General features: G+C 42.1%; 1 protein-coding gene across 1 annotated transcript in view; it reads left to right on the top strand.

Annotated features, from left to right (window-relative positions):
• Nucleotides 1-18,626, top strand: part of Lgi1 (leucine rich glioma inactivated 1) — a 39,623-nt gene that overhangs the window by 12,185 nt on the left and 8,812 nt on the right. The window contains exons 3-4 of the mRNA XM_059246988.1: nt 6,805-6,876; nt 6,975-7,046. Of these exons, the coding sequence (XP_059102971.1) occupies nt 6,805-6,876; nt 6,975-7,046 (144 nt within the window). The remainder of the gene's footprint in view (nt 1-6,804; nt 6,877-6,974; nt 7,047-18,626) is intronic.

The raw sequence follows: 18,626 nt of genomic DNA, 5'->3' as shown, positions 1-18,626 counted from the left end.
CAGGGCCAAGTGAGCAGCCTGACTTGGGACAATAAGATTTTCTCAGCAGGCATTGGTCTCCCCTGTATTTTGCCATCTGCAGACAGACCTCCATCCCAGCTTATAAGCCTACAATGCCACAAACCTAGACTCGTAATTCTTTAGAATGAGAAGTGGCCTCTGAAGCTATCTCATCCAGCCCCTTCCTTTAATAAGACAGAGAGAATTGGCATGCATTAGGATACACAGAGGATTTATGGGCAAATGGGAATCAAGATGTAAGCTTTCTGGTCTTTCTGTGGTGTTCCTTTCTTGGCCTTTGGAAGAAGAAACCAGGGCAAGAAACCATTGCTGGACTCTGTGTGCCTGTCCTGTCCTCTCTCTGAATGGACTTTGTCTCTGGCTTGTCAGCTGCACCTAGGGCAGCCTTCGCCTTGAATGCCTATAACCAGACCTTTCTTCTTAGACCCTCTGCCACCCGACTCACTTCCCGGCTGCTGACCACAGGTTCTATTGAACCTAAATTCCCGGTAACCATGTTGCCTACTCTTCTTCTTTTGAAAAGCTGATCTTAGCTTTCATCCAACCAAAACCCCTGCCCCCAACAACCTTATGGCCATGGCACTAAAGTGTTTTGTTAATGAAGAGCTGTGCCTTATCCCTATAGGCAGCCACATACAGGCAAGCGGAAGACAAGACTACAGTGTGGGGTCAGTACTTAATAATCAAGTCATATCCTCTGACCACAGTGTGTATCGTCAATAAATTTATGAAGGTTTCTTTTTGAAACGGGCAGTTTCAAAAATATTATTCTAAATTGGGCATGGTGGTACATACCTTTAATCATAATATTTTCAGGATGCAGGGGCAGATGGATCTTTGTGAGTTCCAGGCCAGTCAGGGTTATATAGTGAGACCTTGTATAGGAAGAAAGAAAGAAAGAAAGAAAGAAAGAAAGAAAGAAAGAAAGAAAGAAAGAAAGAAAGAAAGAAAGAAAGAAAGGGGGAAAGGGAGGAAGGGAGGGAAGAAGGGAGGAAGGGAGGGAAGAAGGGAGGAAGGGAGGGAGGAAGGGAGGAAGGGAGGAAGGAAGGACAGGGGAAGGAAGATAGAAAATATTATTCTAAATAATGGTTAAATAAAACATGTAATTTAAAGGCTATTACAAATCAAAATTTGCTTGATACTTTACACAGTGGTGAAGCCATACTTCTATATGTTTTCATGTTTATACAGAAAGAATAAAAATATAATTGAGTGTTAAACTCAATAAATACCAGAAGGAAATTAGAACAAAATAAATAATAATGAAAAATAAAAACAGTTTTTATATTAAGAAGTAGTGGGTACAATAAATATTGGAAGGAAAAAAACTGGTAAAATGGTAGCCATTTGGAAAGAATAACACTTACAAGTTAGAGTCCTTTAATTATTAACAAAAAGCAGAATAATGCTTAGGAAAGAACCAAGGAAGTGACCTACTTTAATTATACATGGGTCTAAGTCCCAAGTGAATTAAGAAGTCATGATTTCACAGGGAAAAAGTGATAAATTAAATGTTAGTGAAGGAATGATGAAATGGGCCTTTTTGTACTCCAGAGTTGGACATGTGATTCACAAAGCTTGCATAAAAGCTATGGACTTAAGAACATCCTTAATCCAACAGAAATCTACTCTAAGTCCATCCTAGGGAAACAGAGACAGGGAAGGTGTTTGCATACATAGGGGATTGTGGTAGATAGTTAAAAACTGGAACTCTCATTAGACATCTACATTATAGCATGCCACAATACACAACTCAGCTATCCATTAAACTATATTATTAAAACATCATCATGAAAAAATGTTCATGATAAAAAAAATGGCGAGTACACAAATCAAGTTGGGGTGCGATGCACACCTGTAATCCTAGCACTTGGAAGGCTAGGATACAAGGATCACAAGTTCAAAGCCAGTTTGGACTACAAAGTATATTCTTGGCCAGTGTCAACTGTAAGGTGAGACCTCCCAACCCATCCCCAAATTCCAAAACAGAAAAAAAAAAAAAAAACCACAGGACAATACACAGCTTTTGTCAACTTGATAAACCTACATGTGCAGATATCGCATACGTGATAGGTGTTATGTGTATGCATACCAGTACCTGGGTAGTCTGGCAGTGCTCTCTACTTTTTTTCTCTATTTTTTTAAGTTTTTTTCTCTAAGTTTTTCTCTATTTTCCTGTACTTTTATGAGACATGTATATCATGTGCAAATTGCATTCAAATTTTTAAAATGCTCTACTTTTAAAAAAAAGCATAGATTGATATGATAACCTCTTGATGTGATTTTTGAGATTACTTATATTGATCATTTAATTCCTTCCAAAAAGAGATTATCATTTAATCATATCTTGTAAGGCTATGTGAGTTGAGCTGTGTGGCAGCTATTCACCAGAATACTGTTGCTTTCTTGTTATATCATCTAGACCCCATGCTGAGAAGCCACCCAGTATGAGGAAAAGGTTCTGGACTAAGGGGTCTTAGGCCTCAAGATTTTTAACAAAGACTTGGGTAGCTCTCTGGACCTCCCTTTCCTCCTGTCAAACACAGAGCAATACTGGATCTACCACCTTCACATGGTTGTTCTGAAGCCCATATGAGATGCTCCCGGCAGGAGGCTGACAAGTGTAGAGTGGTATGAAGACAATAACTACCATTTTAAATGAGCCGGTGGCTGCCTGGAACTGATAGTGGATCCATGCAATCTTTCTAAGTCTTCCTCCTGGGAAGGAAACACACTTCCACAGCTTCAAAAAATAAAAAAATAAAAATCGTTCCCACCATTCCCACAGCTGCTTCATGACATATTCAAAAATGCTTATCCCTTGGAGGGAGTTAGAGAGGTCAAGGCACACCCCTGATCTACCCCCACCAAGACTAGTGGGAAAATGCCTAGTTTCTTCCTTCCCCAGAAAGAGAGGAAGTGGCAGAGGCTTCAGAGGTCTTACGGGACTGTGACAGAGGCAAACCACACGTGACCTCTATGAACTGGGATATCTCCTGGCTTATCTGTTGGTCCAGACCTCTGATCTCTGCTCAGGCCATTCAGACTGTACATTGGTCCCCACAAACACCTCCAGGTTGTGGCTCTTGTGATGACGGTTGTCCCATCTGATCCATATTATTGCATACTCTCATTATGTGTATTTTGGGGGACAGGGAAACCCATAGCCCTTCAATGCCCCACAACAATGTTACAAAGATCAGAGGATTCTTGGTCGCCACAAATGCATGGGGTATCACAACTGACCCAGAAGCTTCTCTCTATGCACACTGGCTGCAGGCACCACTCAGGCAGCTTTAAAATAGCTTGGGCCACACTCCAAGTGTAGAATTTAACCAGAATCCTTGAGAGTGGGAATGAGTTGTCGGTATTTTTAAGCTCCTTGGGTGATTCCAAGTGCATCCAAGGTTGGAAAGCACTGTTTGGATGCGACACGGATCCAGGCATCTCCCCACACGGCCTTTATCACTTCTCCCTTTGTGAGGACTCCATACATGGTCAGTTCATATGTGGTCCCTGCACACATGTCAATTGTCACTGATCCAAGAGCTTTAGTTCCTCTGCAGACTGACTGTCCCAGCTTTCAAGTCCACAAACTGAAGAAGAGGATTATTGTCTTAGCCAATACCTTTCTGAGCCAGGCCATTTGGATCGTGGAATGCTACCCAATCTAGGAACTGGCTACTCTGGGGGAAAAACTATGTCTTTCTTGCCCTAATAATCCATGGAACGGGCCAGAGGTTATGTAAAACAAAACACAACCATTCTGCTTAGCCTCAGAACTGTTGTGTATGAACATGGGCTAGGGTGTGTATTATTTCCCTTAATAGAAACAGTAGAATACTTGATTTATCTGATTTAATCACAAATCATAATATTGAAATAAAATTATTTCTTCCTTTACTTTTTTTTTGGTTTTTCAAGACAGGGTTTCTCTGTGTAGCCCTGGCTGTCCTGGATCTCACTCTGTAGACCAGGCTGGCCTTGAATTCACCGAGATCCGCCTGCCTCTGTTTCTCAAGTGCTGGGATCAAAGGTGTATGCCACCACTGCCTGGTAGAATAAAATATATTTCTAAGACTCTATAAAAATTAAGGATTTAAGTTTTATTTTCCTCATAGAATGTGATCTATTCATGAGTCTTTTCAAGTTTATATTGAATAATAAAATGAATAAGCCACTCAAGTATATTTTGAATATATGTATAATTTTATAATCTCATGTTCATAGAAACTACTGTTGAATTTAGAATTAAAAAGCTATGATATTTATTATTATCTCAGTCAGAGGAATTTTTTTAGCTTTTATAATTTAAATTGAAGTATAATTATACATAGAGAAAAAGTCACCGTCACATGTATACTACTTCTCAGTGGCTTTGTGTTTGTTTACAAACAAGCACCCTTGTATCCAGCACCCAAGTTAAGAAGCCGAGTTTTGTTTTCACCCTAGAGGCAGCCTTTGTGCTCACTTTCAGTTAGAAGGTCCCTCCAAGAACAAGCACTGCACTCATGTCTACCTGCATAGATTTGTTCTTCCTATGTTAACCACGTAGCATGTGCTTTATCGTGTTCTGACTTCTTTCCTTAGGATATTTTGCTTGTAGTTATAGTTTTAGCCAGTGGTTTTAATCTTTGAAATTTAGTTCCCCAAACATTTTTTTTTCAAAACCAGGAAATGGGACAGAGTTGGGGGCACAAAAACAAATAAAGGCAAGACCTTGCTCTAAAATTACAACCAATATTGTAACCTAGCAGTGTGCTGAACAGAGAAAGCCTCTTTGTTCAACAAATATTTGCTCAGTATTCATAGTAAAACAGTTACTATCACAAGTACTAAGGTAAGTACTGAACAAGCCAACAGAAATTCTAGAAGAAATCCTATCTTTCATTTCTGTGACATGCCTAGGGATGCCCACTGATAACTGTTTCTCAGTCTACCTTGCTTCTTATTTAACATAAAGGGTGGCAGTGATAAAAGTGATATTTAACATAAAGGGTGGCAGTGATATTTCTTAGCCAGGCGGTGGTGGCGCATGCCTTTAATCCCAGCACTCGGAGGCAGAGGAAGGCGGATCTCTGTGAGTTCGAGGCCAGCCTGGTCTCCAAAGCGAGTTCCAGGAAAGGCGCAAAGCTACACAGAGAAACCCTGTCTCAAAAAACCAAAAAAAAAAAAAAAAAAAAAAGCTATTTCTTCTGGCAGTTTGGAGTGTGGGATGATGAAGTCCCTGGTGAACCTCAGGGCAGTTTGCAAACAGTTGAGGCCGAGAGGCACTTACCTGTATCTGTTCTGCTGCATTTTCCCTCTTCATCCCTGTTGCTGCCCTTAAGGACAGAAACAAAGCCCCCGAGCCTGCTCAAGCCTTTGGGCGTCAGCTTACCTAGGAGGAAGGCTGAGTGAGCTTCGTGTTGCTTTCCAAAACCATAAAACGAGAGGAGACAATTACCAGAGTCGTGATGGAAGTCATGAACCTTGTACTTCATTTTAATAAGTACAGGCTGTAATATGTGTCTGATTAGTTGCTCTTGGCTTTTCAGAGTCTAGTGAATTACTTGAGTAAAAAGCCATGATGCTAGAGGCAGGAGGGATTAGTAGTGAACTCAACACCATTTCAGGATTGATAGTTTGGGAAAAAAATAGAAGAGGTCATTTCGTTTCACTTGGCTGGTTCATCCTCCACCTCTTTTTTTTTTTTTAATGGAAAAATCTCGTCTCTAAAAATAGAGCTGACCATAAAATTCACACCTGTGTTCCCATCCCTCAGCTTCAAAACTTATCAGTTCCGACTCAGTCCATGTCTAACCCTCCCCTGATTACTCATTTCAAAATACTTCAGAAAGTAAAATCTCCTGGTTTAATCTCCTTGGTTAACGGGCTCAGAGGGAGGTCGATTGACAAATTACTGGCAATTACATTTAACCTACACTCTCAAAGTAAAAATATCACAAGGTTTACTAACAGAATTATTACACGGTTATTAAATCGTCTGGCACACAATCCAATTACTTAGCCTGAAAATACCTGTTTTTAGGTTTTCAATTAGAAAACTGGCAACTTCTCCAAAGAGTTCAACAGGGTGTGGTGACGGATTTGTTGACGCCCTTTGACCTCTGATTTTTCAAGGCAGATCCCTGTGAATTTTGAAAATGCCAATAAATTTGTTCAAGTAAAAGTGTTTCTTTTAATTATTTAGTAATAAAATGGCCTCCAATACCTCCTAAGTGTCATCATTTCCCATCTTCAGCCTGTCCTGTTTTCAAAGAAGGTTAGCCGGTGTTCATGACCACTGTCCACACATTATACCTGCCCTAAGCTATCGCAGCATAATGAGGCTACATATTCCCCTACAATTCCCAGTATTAAACTCCTAATGTCCCATTATTTTGCCCTGTCAAAATATTCCAGAAGTTTCCAGAGCATGTTTTCACATGAAAACGATCACTAGTGTCTTCATCATAGTACCACAAAAAAAAAAAAAAAAAAAAAAAGGTGATTTGGCTGTAGTACCTGCTGCCTACTTGATCTGCTTGTTTCTCCAAATGCTTCCTAGGATGTATGATACCGATGACCTGAAGAGAGGGCCTGCAGGCACCCCTTCCGTGAGCATTTCAGGAGGAGACAGCTAGGAGTGAGAAAAGCTGCCAAGGTTTTCTGTAGAAACAAGACCATAGAAAACAGACATTTATCTGTGTCAACCTTCACCTGTTTCTCTGAGAGATGAGAGCAGCAAAGACCAGCAGGTTGACAGTTTAATTGTTCTCATTGTATACTCTCTCTGGGCAGGTTATTCACATCGAACTCCTTTGATGTGATCAGTGATGATGCTTTTATTGGTCTTCCACATCTAGAATATTTGTAAGTAAGACAACTTCCCCTGCCCCCACACTAATTCAGGACAGGTACTCCTCAGTTACTATGGCTGTCTGACCAAAAAACGTTGTCACCTCTTGCAGATTCATAGAAAACAACAATATCAAGTCCATTTCAAGACATACTTTCCGGGGACTCAAGTCTTTGATTCACCTGTAAGTATAGATGTTGCTATTATTTTTCAAGCTTTGTTTGTTTGGCTGATTTGGGTTTATTCAAGTTTCTGCAGTCCTGGGATCAAACATGAGAGGCCTTGTACATTCTAGGTGAGCACTCTACCACTGAGCTACATATCCTAGCCTTTGTTTTTGAGCTCATGAATTCAGTTCGGTACCTAAGATTAAGGTACTCATTTTATGAGTGCCCATGAAAATTTAAGAACTCAAATTCTTTCTCTCCATGCACATTTGCCGTCCTCTCTGTCATATGTCACCATGTACTCAGGAAATTGATGATGATTACTATTCTTAGCCCAGATGGAGCATAATTAGAAAAGCAATAATGTAGGGAAATAAGACGACTGAAATAACTTTCATTATCTACATCTTTGGAGAATTATCAGTTGACTTGAGCCTTTAATTTGGTATTTGGTGCTCTTTTCTCACGGTCTAGGTCCTGACTTAATATGTGTTTAAACCAGATGTAGCCATAGGCAGTGTCTATATAGTGCTTGAACTGCCTATTTTATAACCCAAAATCCTTAATTATTCCAAAAATGATTAAAGATACAGCAGTCATTCTAAACAAGAGACAATTTTTGTCTCCCAGGAAACATAAGAAATATGAGCTGTTCTTCCTTGTCACAACATGGATGTAACCAGCACCTAGCGGGTAGAGGGAAGGGCTGTTCCTTATTAATCTGTAATGTAAAGAGCAAGCTCTTCAGCTGGCAGTGACCCAGTCTGGAATAGCATAGTGTGGAAGGGAAACCCCTCAACCACATAAACCACTTCAATTTCTTCTTCTAGCCTCTTCCACCTCTTAAGAGGGCAGGGAGGGATTTTTAAGGAAAATACACATTAGAGATATAACATTTACCCACGTTAGAGATGAAGAAATTGAACCTGGGGCCTTATACATTTGAAACAATGGTCCTACCACTGAGTTGCATCCTTGAACCCCCATTTGTTATTCACTTATCTTTTTTTTCGTTTTTGTTCTTTCTAGACAGGCTTTCTTTGTGTAACCTTGGCTGTTCTGGAACTAGCTCTGTAGACCAGGCTGGCCTTGAACTCACAGAGATCCACCTGCCTCTACCTCCCAAGTGCTGGGATCAAAGGTGTGCACCACCACTGCCCAGCTTTATTATTTATTTGAGACAGCATCTTACTAAGTTGCCCAGGTTGGCCTTGAACTTGTTCTATAGTCTAGACATGCCTTGAATTTATCATTTTCTTGCCTCAAATACCTGAGTAGCTGGGATTACAGGCCTGCAGCACCAGGCCCACATCAGAAACAGAATCTTGAGCAGAAGACATGATTATTGAACTGATTCCTTACATAATAATAAAAACGCCCACTCAATAGCTGAATTGGACGGGCCATTCAATCATTCAATAGTGATTTCTTACATACCTAAAATGAGCCTCATCTGTGCTGATGATGTAAGAAATCTATGTGTTATATTCATTCTGTCAATCCTGAGTTAATCTCACAGTTCCTCAGCCCAGCTCTGTTCTAAACCCTGATAAAGCAGAGTAATACTTGTCCTGGGAACCTACTTTCTAATGTGTCCATGTGGTCATCCTGCTATGCCTACCAGGTCCCATTGTCTCTTGCTGTTTGGATTGCAACAAGAGGAAGCTGAGAGCCAAATGTATTTTATGAAATCCAATCCTGTTCTTTCAAGACTTGTCTAGGGTCATTATAATACAAACACTATTTGCAATTCCCTTCCCGTCAGTGATATAATATGACATGAAGATGGCTGTGGAACAGAATTAATATTATATAATTTTTTATCATAGAACCTAGTTCTGCAGAATGTTTATTCAGACAAAATAAAAAAAATAAATAAACACACAAAAGGTGAAATGGATATTCCCTACCTTATGTAGTGGTGGTTTGAATGAGAATAGCCCCCATTAGGCTTATACATTTGAATACCTGGTCTTTAGTTGGTGGAACTGTTTGGAAAGGCTTAGGAGGTGTGGCTTTGTTGGAGGAGGTATGTCACTGGGGGCAGGCGTTGATCAAACAGATGGATCTATTGCATCGTTACCTAATCCATGATACTGTTATTATTTTGATCTACAAAGTGGCAACAACAAGTGGGCCATGCTAAGTCATTGCTAGAGTGCAGTTTAAGCTTTACAAGGAGTAAGACGTGTGAAGATGGGTAAGATTCATCCCAGCTTGAAGGAGCCTCTCCTGGAACAGGAAGAGGAACTGGATAAACAAATATTTTCTCACTCCATGTCATTGTGTTCAGGTTTTACTCTCGTTTCTATATTATGCTTTTCTTGAAGGTGTATTTCCTGCTTCCCTCTTCCCTTTGAGGCTGGAATAGGCAGCCTTTGCAACCCAGATGTCTCTGCCTGCTCAACACGACCAGTTCACTTTCCACTGTTTACTGCTTGTAAGGAAGCCTGGCGTTTCTTTGTGCCGTTAGTTTCTTTTTTTTAAGGTTTTAGGCTTCAAAGAGCATTTCTTCCACCTTTGACCAGTTCTTTCTAATTGAAAGGCAAGCATTGAAGCAGCCAGAAATTATCAGCAAGCCCTCTAGCCTGTGTACACCACAGGAAGAATTTATAAAGCAGTTTCACACTTTTACCTCACTGTAGTCTCCAAGTGACCTTGTGGAAAGAGTGGGCAGTGACATGGCCCTCCTGGAGGCATGAAAATGAAAGCATAAATTATGCCCTGAGTGGACGCTGCTCCCCTTCTCATCAGCAACAAAGCCAGAAGTTGCCCAGGTCTTCAGCAAGGCATCCAGTGAAGGCCGTCCTGTGTCAGTTAAAGCAGAACCAGAGAGCTGTCACTGAGCTGACCAGATGCTGGTACATGATTTGAGATGTAGATTTGAGACAAGAAAGGGATCCTGGAGCCAGCAAGATGTCTCGGTGGGTAAAGGTACTTGCTGCTAAGTCTGATGACCTGGATTGGATCTTAAGATCCACATGGTGGAAGAGAAGAACCAACTATTTGTAAATTATCCTCCAGCCTCCACACATAGACAATGATGTGTGCATGCACACATACAGGCTTCTGTATACATACACACAAATAAATAAATGTAATAAATATTTGAAAAGAAGGAAAAAGATCCTGAAGAACCTCACCTTTCCTCCCATTCTCCAAATGCAGAGAGTTGGAGTTGGATGCACACTTTTTTTTTTTTTTTTTTTTTTTTGGTTTTTCGAGACAGGGTTTCTCTGTGTAGCTTTGCGCCTTTTCCTGGAACTCACTTGGTAGCCCAGGCTGGCCTCGAACTCACAGAGATCCGCCTGGCTCTGCCTCCCGAGTGCTGGGATTAAAGGCGTGCACCACCAACGCCCAGCACCTGGATGCACACTTTTAAACCAAACTCATTCCATTCTGCCCTGTTATTAGATCTGCTGCAAAGACTAGGTCTGTTCCTTTAGAAACAATGAATTTTTATCACTTTTAAAAAATATATTTGCTTTGCTAGGTTTACTTACTAAAGGGCATTTGCAGACAACTTGAAAGTCATAACAGATAACTCAGTAAGATGCTTGCTTTGTATGCATGAGATTCTGAGTCCAAGCCCCAGAAAGCACATTAAAAAAAAAAAAAAAAAAAGCCAGACATAGTGGCCTGCCCTATAAAAGCTGCTAAGTATTGAGACACTCTTTGAATTGCTTTATTCTGAGTGCCCTAATATCATGCAGGCATACTTTTATAACTCTAATTAAATACTGGAGGGCTCGGCTTACAGTTTTGGGAGATTCTAGAGTAGACCACTGGGATTGGCTCAGTTCTAGTGATGGCCTTTTTATTGTCAGAATTCTAAGGTAGCATATGGTATCACGTGGCAAGGGACCAGTAGTGTATGTTTCTGTGTGCCAAGACACAGGGTTAAGTAAAAAGCAGACAGCACTGTGAATTTTCGTGGCTGGGACCACCACCTCTACAACCTATGGACCTGCTCTCACACATGCCCTCACTGTCCCCCAGTTTCCCCATAGTAACAGTTCTACAGCCAACAGAGGCTCTTGAAAGTGTAGCTTCAGCTCAGGGTCTACCTCGAACTCATCCCTCAGAGCACCTGGGCCATCGCCTCCGCTGAACACCTAGTCACAAGGCTAATGGCTAGGGTCAGGCATTCTGGAAGGCAGACAGCCACGCCTCCCATCTTTGCATCCACCCTGGCATCCTGGTGGTTCGCCTGAGAAAACCTTTGATCATGGCAATGGCACCCACTGGAAAATTGCCGCTATGGCAGACTAGAGTGGCTCAGACAGCACATTTGTTTCAGTGCCACGGGGCTGTGCTGCTAAGAAAGCAACACCCACAGCCATCTGGAGTGCTCCCAGCCCCCTGCAACCATCCTCACTTTGGGCTTGTGTCTCTGGGAGTCTGCAGCTTCACATGCTGACATTCCAGTTTGCTATGCACTGCAGCGAGAGCACCAGAACACGGCAGCATTTGCAGTCCTGGTGCAGGACTGGTGGGTTAGCGTCTCCGTGCCCTCCCGCACACCAAGCTCCCTTCTAATCACTTCGCAGCTATCCACTCATCAAACAAGCTTGAGAATTCTCAAGTGCCTTGCTGTCTTCACTAATAGTGAAGATAAACTCGTTTTTAACAGTTAGGATTTTCCCTGTGAGCTGAGTTAACTGGGATTTAATAGCCGGCGTCACTGGACAATGGTGACTCCTTTCCTCTAGATTAGGCATACCTGAGAAGTGCTAATTGACACCTAGGACCCACTGCGGTGTCACTCACTGTCCTTTCCACTGGAGCAGCTCTGGCCAAGATTAGCAATGGTCCTCTGTAATCAGTCAGGTTCCAAGTCAATTCTTTTTTTTTTTTCTTCTGTTTTTCTTTTCAAGACAAGGGCACATGTGCCCCAGCTGGGCTCAAATTGTAGCTAAGGATGATCTGGAACTTCTGATCTTCCTTCTTCTACCTCTTAAGTGCTGGGATTACAGGCATGTTACCGTGCCTGGTTAATGCAGTACTGGGGCTTGAACCCAGGACTTTGCACATTCAGCCAAGCATTCTAGTAATTGAGCTACATCCTCTGCAAGCACTCTACTTTCCAAGCTGCAGCCCCAACCCTCACCATCCGTTTACAAATTACCAACACCAGCATTATGCATATGAGCAGTCTAGGAACAGGAAAGCTAATGGATTGCCCCAGGCTTTGAACTTGGGCAGTCCGGTAGTGGAAATTCTCCTTTGCCCATCATATCATACTACATCCTCACACATGCATCAACAATAAGGCTAAAATGAAGACCTCCTAACTGATTTGGAAATCAGGGGTGTCTTAAAGAGGTTAGGGTTTCTATTGCTATGAAGAGACACAATGACCATGGCAACTCTTATAAAGAAAAAAAACATTTAAACGGGGTGGCTTACGTTCTCAGAGGTTTAGTCCATTATCATCATGGTGCGACATGGTGGAATGCGGACAGACATGGTGCTGGAGAAGTAGTAGGAAGGTCCTACATCCTGACTTTCAGGAAACAGGAAGTGGTCTGTGGGCGTGGCTTGAACATAAATGAGACTTCAAAGTCTGTCTCCACAGTGACACACTTCCTCCAAAAAGGCCACACCTACTCCAACAAGGCCACACCTCCTAAAAGTGCCACTCTCTTTGAGGGCCATTTTCTTTCAAGCCACCACATGGGGTGACCTTGCTTGGGAGCTATTGTAGACATCCTTCCTACCCCCAGGCAATCCTCAGTAGGCAGCAGCTATTCCGCGGCATATAGAGTGCTGACACTTGGTCCCTGGTACTTTGGCATATCCATGCAGAGCCCTGGCTCCACTGGTGCACAGCTGCTGTCCGGTAGTGGGTTACTGAAGGGGGAAAGGCTCACTGAGTATTATCAGAAATCAACACCAATGTTTAGCAAATTGTTATCGTGGCCCATAAACTATTCTTTTATTCCAAATTACAAAGATAATGCTTGCTCATTAGAAAAATTCAGATCTATACCAGCTATTCAGGTCTTAAAGTTAAATATGCGGCTATGGTTTGTACCTTCAAGCTCATGAAGGAGTTTAATCCCCGAAGTCCTGTGCTAATGGTATTAAAAGGGTGAAGAATTAACCTGGTTTTGGTGTTTAGTATGGTATCTCTTGGAAATGATTTAATTTAAATGATGTCTTCGGGCTGAAGACCACTTGACTGAATCCTAGAGAAGTGTTACCTGCTTTTTGCTATGTCTGGATAAGAGACTTTTCTCTACCCACTCCAGACTCCCTGCCTCTCTCCCTCCCTCCCTCCTCTTTTCCTTCCCTCACTCCCTCTCTTCCCTCCCTCCCCAATTCACCCTCTTCCTCCCTGCCCTCCCACATTCTTTATTCATTTGGCAGTATATACTGAGGGCACTAACATTCTTCAAGCTCTCAAAGCACAACCATCCTTGGGGTAGTTAACGGTGAGGAAATGCTTTCTCCAACCGCTGCCCCATCTTCACCCCCCTATTAGCCCCACCTGGTAGTCCATGTCTCTCTACTTCCTAAAAAAAAAAAAAAAAAAAAAAAAAAAAAAAAAACCCTTGTCAGAGGCAATGACTCTTAACCATGTGGCTTAAAGTACTGCTTCCAGAATCATCTGATTACTGTTAAAGATGAAGCCATAAGCCTTTCACAAGGAAAAGTATGAAGATGTGATTTAAGAGCAGGATTAGAATTTGGAGATCATCCTGACCTAAGAACTGACTTCATAGAAAACTGCCAGAACTCAAGCCTGCCTCCCATTCCCAGCTCACACCAGTTTCCACTGCACTCTGGAGCTGATTTGTGGAACCTGATAGTGAATCTGATGGAGGCTGGCTTGGGTCAAAGCAAGGCCCTAGTTTTCTTCAGATCATCGCAGCTGAAAGCCAGCTGACACCTCAGGAGGCCACCTGGGTCCCCAGACCATTTTCTCTTTTACACTCCTAGGTTTTCTCCTCTTATTCCTAACAAAAGTTCTCATGGTTAGTATTACCACTTGGCTCTGATTTAACCCTTGCACTGACTAGAGTATCCCAATGAAGAGACCTTTGAAGAGAAAGGAGGTCTAGACTCCAGTTAGAAGTTCCATTCCCACAAGCCATCACTCTAAAGAACAGCAATAGAGATCTTGGAGCACAGGACCAGTGATGTGGCTCCCGGAATCATTTGTTCTAGGTGGCTGTATTAGTGATGAGAATAAGCCTTAGCTATGATGATTATTTTTCTCCTTCATTGTTTTAAAAATAATTTTTGGACTTTCAAAAATGTCTTAACGTGGTGAAATAATTAGTATATGGGTATATATATATTGGTATGTGTGTCAATAAAAGCAAAAGACAGATCTTTAGGACCACTAAGCCATAGAGTTTTCTTACTATGAAAGAGAGAAAAGATGGTTCCACCCTCCTAAATTGAGATAGCTCAGCAGTTAAGGAGCATTTGTTGCTCTTTCAGAGAACTGGAATTCAGTTCCCAGCACTCATGTTGGGTAATCAGCTTACAACCACCAATAACTCTAGGTCCAAGGGGATCTGACACACTCTCCTGACCTCAGAGGGCATACACAGAGACACAGATGCACACACATAGGCATATGCACAGGCGCACACACACATATAAACATGCAGGCACACAGATGCACACACATCGGCACACACATACCTATACACACACAGACACACAGACACACACATAGGCACACACACACATGTACAGACACACACACATGTACAGGCACACACACAGAGACTCATACACACAGTCATGCACTCAAACAGGAACACACACAGGTTAATAATACATCTTTGAAAGTGCGTAGCTATTAAGCATCATTAGTTTTTATAACAAGAAGAAAAGATCCATTTTGGGATCTTGACACACATAAGCCTTAAAGATTCCCTTGCAGGCACAGAAGTTTTCCTAGAGTCCATTGCAAAGGAGTAGGGATAAAGCCATTAGTAGCTGTGTTTGTTAATTGTCACAGTGAATGAAACCTACATCCTTTTCTCAGTTTCTCACAGCTGTGATAACAGACACCCAGAGAGGATAAGTTGGCAGGGGCATGCTCCTGACCATGATGAGGCTCAGACTGGTCCTGACCTAAGTGATGCAGGGGGTCAGAGCTACATCAGGCCTTTCAACCAGAACTTCTACCTCGGAAGAGAATTAATATGCAACTGTTTCTCTGTGAAGCTAGCGGGCAGGAGGGGACGTGGTGGGGCTGAGAAAATGTAATGCGGCTTGGAAAAGTTGATGCTGAGGTGAAACCTGAAGGGTGCCACAATCCCAACAACCCTGATGGAACGCTGATCTTGAAGCAAACAGTGCTGTCTTGGGCTTTGTGTCTGTCCCAGCTGCCTGATTGGCCCCAGATCTCATTCTCTTCACTCTTCGGGTAAAAAATCAAATGTTGAGCAAGCTGCAAAGAACCTTTCCCCCCTTTCCATCCTGGTGCCCTAGGCACCTTTGTGGCCCTCAGGTGCCTACGATGGATTCTGGAGGCCCCAGGCCCTCTTCACTGCTGGCTTTAACAAGGCACAGGACTCACAGCAGTGCCTCGAGGGGACAGCCTCCATCAACAGTGTGTATCTCTCTCCATAGACCTTTGTACATCTACAGACCTATATCCTCTCTGCCTGGAGACCGTGCTCTATGTACTGTTCTCTGTGTTTACTTTCACCTAGGCATTTTATAATGCATCGAAGTCAGCCCCCTTTTTGTAAATCAACAAAATGTCCTGTGTTAATTGTGAACCATTGCTTATTTTCATGTTCCCTTATTAACAGAGATGTTGCTTGTCCCCGATTCTTCACAGCTGCAGACAATGGCAGATGAAAGAACGTCCCTTGCTTATGCAACAGAATGCTAGTATTTCCAACTTCTCTTCGTTCAAGAGTTGTTAAACACCCTTATCTGGCCCACAGCTCTAATTCTGACCCACCTCACATTTACAGTTTTGCTGTTCCCCTCCTGTGCCTGCAATGCATTTTTCTACACCTGCCTGTCAACCTACACTAGAAGAACACTCTTTCTCAGAGCCCATTCAGGTTCCCAAAGGCTCCGTCAGCTTTGCTTTCCTGGGTATTCTCTTTTCACCCTCCTCTGCCTGTGTTCTGTTCATCTAAATGCAACCTAATGGTACCAGGGCTTCCCAGAGACCCAGAGAAGCGGGCTGAAAGCCAGTCCAGAGCTGAGGGCACAGGAATGCCTTCTTCATGTCCCCGCCATATCTCCTCTTAGTCTGTTTCTTAGTCCTTCTTAGTCTGTTTCTTAGTCCAGGCAGCTTTCTCAGTCTTACTGCTCATCAAACCTAGACACGAGGTGCCAACCTATTCTGTGACTAACCCTTCACATCATTCCTTATCTCACAAGACATGGGCAGCCATGACAGTTATTCATGTAGTCCATTTCTGAATATTACTTCCTGGACAATGTGTATACAGGAGACTTTATCTTTTGCCTCCCCATCCCAGCTCTGGTTTTTTTTTTTTTTTCTTTAGAGCAGTCCCAATACCAAATATCATCCTAGGCTATCTCATTTTCTCTCTTTATTTTCACTTTCTTTTTCTAACACTCTTTGAGAGGAGGTAGTTATTTTTCATTTTAAAATGGAAATTAGAAAGGTTGTATTTTAGTTAGTTGTTTTTTGTTTTGTTTTGTTTGCCACTGTAACAAGCACCTGTCACAATCACCTTAGAAAAGGAGAGGCTCACATTGCTTCCATTTTTAGGGGTTTCAAGTTCACGATTGGTTTGTGCCTATGGCAGCATATCATGATGGGAATGTATGGAGGAATTAAAGTCAGAATAGCCACAAAACAGGGAGAAATAGAAAGTGTGTTAGTTACTTTTCTATTGCTGTGATAAACAGCACCACCAAAAGCAACTTGGGGAGGAGAGAGTCTATTTGGCTTATATATCCCAGTCACAGTCCATTGAAGGAAACCAAGGCAGGAACTTGAAGGAGAAGCAGCCATGCTGTTTATTGGCTTATTCCTCCATGGCTTTCTCAGCCTGCTTTCTTACATACCGAAGGACCACCTGCCCAGGGATGGCACTGTTTACCATAGGCTGGACACTTTGGCATAAATCATCCATCAAGAAAATGTCCCACAGGCCTGCCTACAGGCCAGTCTGATGGAGGTATTTTCTCAATTGAGGCTTCCCCCTCTCTGACGACTCTAGCTTTTGTCAAGTTGACAAAACTTAACCAGCATAGGAAGGGACCAGAGTCACAGTCACCTTTCAAGGATACATCCCAAGTGATCTCCCACTAGGCCCCACTTCCTAAAATTTCTACCATTTCCCAATAACAGAACAGAAGCTGAGGACAAAGGCTCTAACACATGGGCCTGGAGCAGATATTCCACACCAGTGTAGCATGATTCTAAAGATGAAGAATCTAAGTCATCCAGCTATGAAGTGGTGGAGTGCTCATTTCTACCCAGCTCAGACTGACTGCAAAGCCATGCCCTTCATTACCAAACCCATCGTTAAGGAGACTCGAACTTCCTACTCTTTTCCCATTCTTACATTCCATGGTTCATTGAAAAAAGTTTTGGCATCTAGTAGTAATTTCAAAAACCAACAAAACAGCAAAATTAACTGTAAAGTAAGTTCTAAAATGCATGAATGCTTAAATGTGGACAATTTCATATTTAAGTAGAGGAGGTAAAAGACAAAGAGAACATTGAAGAATGTTTTAAAAGGACTGTGGTGACATTTTATCTGTGCATCCCAATAAAGTTTATCTGAGGATCAGAGGAAAAAGCCAGCCACTATATTAAACATAGGAGTCAGGCAATGGTAGCACACGCCTTTAATCCTATCACTGGGAGGCAGGGATCTGCCTGAATCTCTGTGAGTTCAAGGCCACACTGGGGAACAGAGCCAGATGTGATGGTATGTACCTTTAATCCCAGCATTAACAATAAAGGTCTGGAGATCTGTACAAACAGGAAGTGACAGAGCTGGGCAGGAAGAGGAAGTAATGTAGCTGGGTGGAGAGAGGAAATGAGATGGCAGAACAGAAAGGCAAATAGGTGTGTGTATACAGGAAGTAGGTCTCTTTTTGGCTGAGGATCTCCAAGTGGTGAAAACATGGCTGCCTTCTTTCTGCTTTTCTGATCTCTCGGTTTTAACCCCAATATCTGGCTCCGGGTTTTTTGTTTTTTTTTTTTGTTTTTTTTATTAATAAGACCATTTAGCAATTCGTCTTACAAAAGAAATTGAAAGAATTTTCAAAGACCTTTGAGACCAACAAGAGGCTTTTCTGTTCTAGCTTTAAATACTATTGTGAAAAATATATAAAATGTGCTGGCAAACCCCCCAAAAAGTGGCAGTACCTGGTTCCTTTCCAAGCGCTTGATCGTGTCCATTTTCCTGTCATGTGTATACATTTCTCTTACCTTGTTACCACCAGAACTCCTGTTTGTTAACCATTATCAGACTCATTCTAGTCATGTGTAAAGCAGGAACTAGGAAGAGAAAGAAAATAACTCTGTGATAACAAAGTAAGAATCAGAAGACTGGAATAATTAAAGAGGATGCGTGAAAGGACATTAATGAGGAAGCTTTTTGCCAAGAAGAAAGACTGAAATG

Source organism: Peromyscus eremicus, chromosome 1 (genome assembly GCF_949786415.1).
Source record: "Peromyscus eremicus chromosome 1, PerEre_H2_v1, whole genome shotgun sequence".
Lineage (NCBI taxonomy): Eukaryota > Metazoa > Chordata > Mammalia > Rodentia > Cricetidae > Peromyscus > Peromyscus eremicus.
The sequence above is the reverse complement of the archived record's forward strand: the minus strand, read 5'-3'. Positions and strand labels throughout refer to the sequence as shown.